Consider the following 7,179-nt stretch of genomic DNA (forward strand, 5'->3'; position numbering starts at 1 on the left):
CTAAAAACAAAGTATTCTATGAGTCTCAACAAGTGTAAAAGCATCGTCTCAATAGGTGTTAAAATATCCAAGTAACCCCCTAGCAAATTAAAAACTAATGAAGAAAATGGTATTTGGTTGCAGAAGTTGTATGTATTCCTAACCTGTGTGAATATTATTGAATTTAACCCGATTTTATATTCATGAATTTTAATAAATCGATGGGTATTTATGACTTATTTTTTCCCATTTTTCATTGGTCATCGCATGGCATGAAGCCGATGATATTTTTCTCTACAAAAATAAAATTTCATTAGTATTTCATATCAAAAAAGTACTTACACGTAGACAATTCAATATGAATATCAAATAAATACAAAACACTCTTTTAGAATTTATTTATTCCATTTCAATCAATTATTATATGTACATCATTAGTTTTTTCTTGCGTATCGACGTACCTTGAGCAAATATACCGTGAAGAAACCTGTGAGCAGCAGTTATCGAACACAAAAGCAGTGTCATTTTTTACTTTAAATACCCCACAATGTCCAACAGGACAATTTCTCATATTTCCATCGAAATTGTTCAGACCAAATGGTATGCTGAGATCATTCGTCAAATTGGCACCGCTCGACCATTTCCAGATTGTGTAATTCTGTAGTTGAGTATTATTTAGTCCTATTTGGAAAGACATTGCTGCTGTTGTGGTAAAATCAACTATCAATGAAAAGAATTAAAAAAATATACTTTCTATATGTCTTTTACGCTGAATAATCTAGGTTTCTTCAGAAATTTTAATTTGTTCAAAACGAAAAAACTTGCAACAAACATACCGGTATTCTGTAAAGTATATTTTCATAAAATTATGCTATTTTGGGACCCAATATGTAATTGCAAAAATGAATATATTCAACAGTTATTTTTTCTGAAAAAATAAGGTTTTGAAATGATGTAACATATGATTCAATTTTTTTACTTCAAGGTAATGCTGTTAATACATGCTATTATGAAATAATATCACATTTCTGATCAATGATCTTTGGAGTGTTAATGTATAAATGTATCGTTTTGCTTTAGATTTTTAACAATGGTTTGAACTATTTATTAGTAAAAAGAACTATCTCATTCAAATATTTTCTAATTTCAAATTTTATGGAGAATCTTCAATCATATATTCATATTTTTTCGTTTATGTAATTTTTGTAATTTTTTTGTTGGGTAATATTAATATCCTACAGTGTTAAACATTGGTACATCTCTCTACTTGTTATGAATACAATGACAAACTTGATTTTAAAATCAATTGCCAGTACAGGTATCTCGAAAACATAATCATTGTATAATTTTTTCCCATGCTTATGCAAAATAACTATTGCTTTTGTATTTATTTCACAGGTCTTCGAATATTTTCGAAACGCTCCACATGCATGTCACCTTACACGCATTGAAAAGAAAAATTTAAGTTTTCAGGCAGTGATCTATTATATGGCATACCGGTATTTGATGTGTTCAAAAGTGTTTGTCAGACGGGCAAAAATACCAAGTTGGAAAACTCTTTAAATACCTGACAGAGAGTTCAGTATACTTACAGTTATTACGAATGTACTCGGTCACAAAGTCTATTTTTTGGTTAGTATCTAAAGCAATCAACACTCCATCTGTCTGTCCACATGACTCCATAGCGTACACAGAAGTGGTGTTTCCTGTCCCGAAGACATTGAAACAGTGACTTCCTGCTCTATTATATACAAATTGCATCTCTTCGCATGAAGCTACAATAAGAAACAAATTCCATTAACATATTTTTAAATGATACATGTATGCTGTAAATTACATATTTTACACAAGTGATTTGGTCCGCTGTTTTGTATCAAATCTCGACATTATGTAAACAGATAGCCATGATATGACCTTGAATTGCTAGTATTACATATTGGTCACTATAATACTTATGTATACATAGGTACTGCGCAATGAATTGTGGTAATGATAACTAACAGAATGAACTCTTTTAGCACTGCGTAGTATTTATAAATGATGCTATGAAACCAGGTGCAAAATGCAGGCATAATGATATCCTAATTGAGAGTTTATAAATAAGTGTCATATTTGGCGATTCAGTATTTGCAACGATAGCTCTGGTACTCTATATTGAGTCATGTATTGCATATTCTATACATCCTTTGTAACCTTTTAGCCATGTATGAATGAGTAAGTGATGCCTCATACCTAGGTGGGGGACTCCGAGACTCAGGACTCTGATACTTAAATCCTGCATCCATACTCTTTGATAGGCAGTTTTGACAGTTTTGTTACTTTATTTAGAAGTAAAATATAATTCTGGAATTTGAACACAAAATGTTTACTCATGATCATTGTAGATGGGCCGAACTGATCAGAACTGTCAATCATTAGTAAAATGATGTTAGACAGAAATTTTATTTATATCTTTATTGATTCCGCTTATAGAGATCTTTGAGTTATGCTGCTTTTAATAGATGGAATTTTGACTATACGATCACGCTTTAATAAAACTGCTTGGTGAAAGAAGTACTTGACTTGGTGATTAATAAGTTTGAGATGACCCTCAAGTGGACCCAAAATACGGAAGGGGTACAATTATAAAATCGCAAGCACCATTTTTTTTTTATATATTCATATAGTTAAAAACTGTCTCAAAAATAAAAGAAAAATTTAAAAGTCCGCGAGAATTGTTTTTCGAGTTTAATACGGAATCTATAGCTACAAACCTCGGTAATGAATTGAACACAGAATCAATATCTAAAATGTGAAAATTGTTTGAAAAAATAAAAAACAAACCAAAAACGAAAAACATACAATGCATGTTGTATATTCCTGTGCCATTCTCTGTTTTCATTTTGGTGTACCTCCAAATGGAAAGATTATACAGGAAACATTGTTCTGTCAGTGATTTGTAGAAAAAAGTTTGACAAGATTCATCAGAAACACAAGCGTTTCCACAGGCACTGAGATTGAATGTCCCCTCTTGTAAAACTGTTCCAGAGATTGGTAAAACGTCTTTGTAATCTAGATTTATCTTAAAGTGCACAGTTGTTTTATTTGTGATGCCAGTGCCTGAAAATATATCCAGATCCGATTTTAAGAATTGATATTCATCATAGCAAGAATAAAATTATAAAAGTCTTTGCTAATATATTAATATATGATATTTTTCCACCCCTTGTTTATAGCTTTTCCCCATGACCTAGTTTTACTCTTGAAAATTGTAAATTTGGAGGGCACCACATCTTCTTGAAAACGCAAATAGTAGGTAATGGATTATTTTTATCAAAAGAAACGCATCTATATTTCAAAGCCGGATTGTTAAATGGGACAAATACAATAAATAGAGGGTATTATTCTATATGTGTGCTTTTATATTTGCTTTATCGAACGAGTTGAAAAGGTGTATATATTCGCGAGGCTTGCCGAGCATATATAACCATTTCAACTATCCATGCAACTTTGGTGAATGTAGGACAAGTAATAAATTGGAGTTTATTATTTGCTGTGTAATTTATAAGCACAGCTGATAATAAACTACAAACCCTGAAGGAACAAAGATTCTTGAAGTCCAACTGCACTATTTAAACATGATAAACTATAACTGCACTATATAAACATAGTTAAGTCATCCGATGAAATTTCAGAAACACTTATAGTGATTCATTGGGATTTAGTGACAATATCTTTAATAGGGCTAAAATCTTCAAGATTTTGGGGGGAAAAAAACACTTTTTCGACATGTTTTTTCAACACTTCTATTTTTGAACTTTCAAAACAAAAGGATTCTAAAACCCAAAGGGAGATATTTCATTTTCAAAAAATATGACAATATTTAAACAAATTATTTAACAATAATAAAGGAAGCTTCCCTATACGTTTTTTTACATTTTTAGATAGCTAAAAGTTCAATGATTTTAATTCTTTGCTTGTGAATATTTGATTTTGCGGCATATTTTTTCAACACCGCAGCAAAATGATTCATTTTAATAAAATTGAAGATTGGGTCGAGTTTCCATGAAAACTGGTCAGTAGACAGATAATTTGACATGCAATATTTGAATAGTTTAATAATGTCTACACATTGAAAATTTAAGCAAAAGTAGTTTCTATGGATGCTGAAAAAGTTAATAGTAAGTGATTACAAAGAATGGCCTTAACATCATAAAATTGACATTTAAATTATTTTATTTAAAATAAGTATTTTAAAAACGGTTAACCAGATTAAAACTCGTCAAATTAAACTACAGCATAATTGTAAAGGGAAATCAGGTGGATCTTACTATGGTTGTTTGGGCATAAAGAAGCAGCCGATGTCCAGGTCCCATCACCTCTGCATGTTGAGGTCAAGGTTATTGAGGTATTCGATGTGCACGTGTAAGTAAGGATTGTCCCGATCTTGGTAGATGTGACCTTGACCTCAGTTAAATTAATGTCAGGGTGATCAACAGGACAGTCTGAATATATAAACGTTATTTTTTTTTTCAGGTTTATAACGCCTTTCTATATTTGTATAACAAGTTTTGATAATAATAGTTAAATAATTTATCATTGCATGGAAGTACTGATATAGCAAAATAATGAGTGGTCAAAAAAATTTCTCGCATTGCGCAAAAACGCAATTTTTTGTTTTATTTTCCTCTTGATAATTCAATTACGAAATCATAACTATGATTATTATAAGCATGGTGCTTTCCAGTTTTTAATGAAAACAAAGTTCCTGTGGTTATTCTTTGTTTTGTTTTTTTTTTTAATAAAATTCACTAACTTTTAACATTACTTATCAACAACCAAAAAATACAGAATGCACATTGTAAAGTTATTTATGAATGCTGTTAAAACTATAAACAAGAGCACATTTTTGTAAATAAAAATGGATGGTTTAGTAAGAAGATCTAAACATTAGGGAACGTTTGTATTGTGTCAGTCTGATTAAAATCAAATCTTCCACTACGCGACCATCAACATAAGGAGTTAGTGGAGGATTTGATTTTATTCAGACTGGTATTGTTAAATATAAAATTCTAATGAAATGTTTGCTTTTATTCAAAAGTGTAGCAAACGATGGAATATCATTTTACAAATTACCTAACGTTAATGAAATCAAAATACCCTGCAGTTTAATTGAACCACTATTAATGATCTAAAGATAAATAAAAATACACACAAAATTTTATGTTTCTGATTGTATTTCAGAGAGAGAGAGAGAGAGAGAGAGAGAGAGAGAGAGAGATGGACTTGCATTTAAAAAACACACAAAATGACGGCATATGCGTAGAGGAGCAAGAATATAATTTACAGTAATCAAGTTTTCGGTTGAAATTTTTCATTTGACAAATTGACATATTCTATATTTTTAATCACTGTATTTAAATTTTTTAGATATATTAACCTGATTTGACACATTTTAGTCCAGTGGCTGTGTTGACAGAGCTTCCTTTAGCTGGACAAGCTGCAGTTTTTGAATCAAAATACTCCTGGAATAAAAAGAGAACTACCATATTTGAACCATATATGACTGATCTAAACTTTGAAAAATAATATATATATATCTTAAAAGTGATTGTGGAAAAGCTCTGAATTAAACAATACTCAATTTTTTCTTCGAAACTTAAACTATAACAGTTTTTTAAAAAAATATTTACATCTGGTATTTGATTTCTTCCAATGTAGATAAAGTCAGGATCAGACGCCATGTTAGACGGGTTTGTTGAGACGTCACTATGTGACAACTCACACTCTAAGCGTTTTCGGCTGAAATTAAGCGACGCACAGGAAACCCTTTTCGAGCATTCTCTTACACACATGACCATTCCAATCGGAGAAATTTTTTCTATGACAAATCCAGATAATCGAGACTCCGGCGTAAAGAGGTCGAAAAGTCCTGCCTCAGAACCGTTTATTATCAAGAGAACGGAAATGGCTGCGAAAGTTGCAATCATTTTTGTATATTGAATTCTACAAAACCATCTCACAATTAATGAGAGACTATGGAAAACTCAGATATTTTATCGTTATAGGAAGACAAAAGGGCGTTGGTTAAGTTCAAGCAACCAATCAATGATTAGCTCTAGTTATCTGTGGAGAGTCATTATAACATGATTGATGTGCCAAAAAATATATAGGAAGCATCTGAAAACTAAAAATTGCCGTTTAAATTTTAGAATAAAATCATGTATTTACAAAGAAGCATTTTAGTTGCATTCTAAAGCGCAATTCGCAAGTCACAACTGATTATTCATATATGGGGTTGTTAAGGTCATTTACAAGTGGTCAACCACTATTTCTACTGTAATGTGGTGTTGTGTTAAATCATCGGGGGATATGTTTGACTTGTTTAAGTATCTGTATTTATTAAGTATTACTTTCTTTAATAGTTTTAAATGGAACAAAATATGTGGCACTTAAGTATACTAGAAAGGGAAAAATTAAGAAATTTAAAGCTCAGTAAAATTTGCAACACATGATATAAGGACATTAAAACAACAAATAGTCTTGAACAAGTCTACTGATTGCCCAGCATGGCCAGAAAAGTAAATGCTTGCAAACAAATCATCGCAATTGTCCAGTTATTTTTAGTAGTTGTTTATTGGTATAACTGGACTAATGGCCGTCTTAAACTACTAGTATTTGATTGTTCACAACAGAAAAAGTCAAGTAGTTTAATTAATTGATTTTGTCTTCGTTAAGAATTTTTTGCTAAAAGACGTATACAGATAAAGTCCAGTGGTTTTATAAATTTTACCTAAAACCTATAGGTAAAAGAAAAATTACAGATGTTAAGGTTGGGTCCAGTAGCTGTAAAAAAATCTTTCTTATAAATAGCAAATAAAGCTACGAGTTAATAAATTTGCCCTATTAAACTGAAATGGGTCCCTCGAGAGGACTTGGGGCATGCGCATGCTAGAATATCGTGAATATTGTTAGTACGTAACACGCGTAAACGTGGGAATTTTTTCGTCTCTAGTATCAATTTCGGAATGAAAACATAACTATTTTGGACACAGGTCTGCATTAGCCGGCGATGCACCGGGAAACAGGGATTTGAATACCAGAGTGGGTCTTCTAGACTTAGAGTGGTTATGCTTCAAAGTTTTTATTTAAGGATAACTCTACAATGTTTTCTTTATTTTAGATAGAGCTGATCTTCTTCTCAATGAAATTTTTAAAGTC

General features: G+C 31.2%; 1 protein-coding gene across 1 annotated transcript; it reads right to left on the minus strand.

Annotated features, from left to right (window-relative positions):
- Positions 1–388: 388 nt before the first annotated feature.
- LOC128185411 (uncharacterized) lies at positions 389–5,948 on the minus strand. Its single transcript, XM_052855008.1, has 6 exons — positions 5,652–5,948; positions 5,399–5,483; positions 4,290–4,463; positions 2,821–3,078; positions 1,572–1,754; positions 389–699 (listed from the first exon to the last, which is right to left on the minus strand). Exons 1-6 carry the CDS (start codon positions 5,946–5,948, stop codon positions 389–391), a joined length of 1,308 nt encoding a protein of 435 aa, XP_052710968.1.
- Between the last annotated feature and the right edge of the window lie 1,231 nt (positions 5,949–7,179).

Source organism: Crassostrea angulata, chromosome 5 (assembly GCF_025612915.1).
Source record: "Crassostrea angulata isolate pt1a10 chromosome 5, ASM2561291v2, whole genome shotgun sequence".
Classification (NCBI taxonomy): domain Eukaryota; kingdom Metazoa; phylum Mollusca; class Bivalvia; order Ostreida; family Ostreidae; genus Magallana; species Magallana angulata.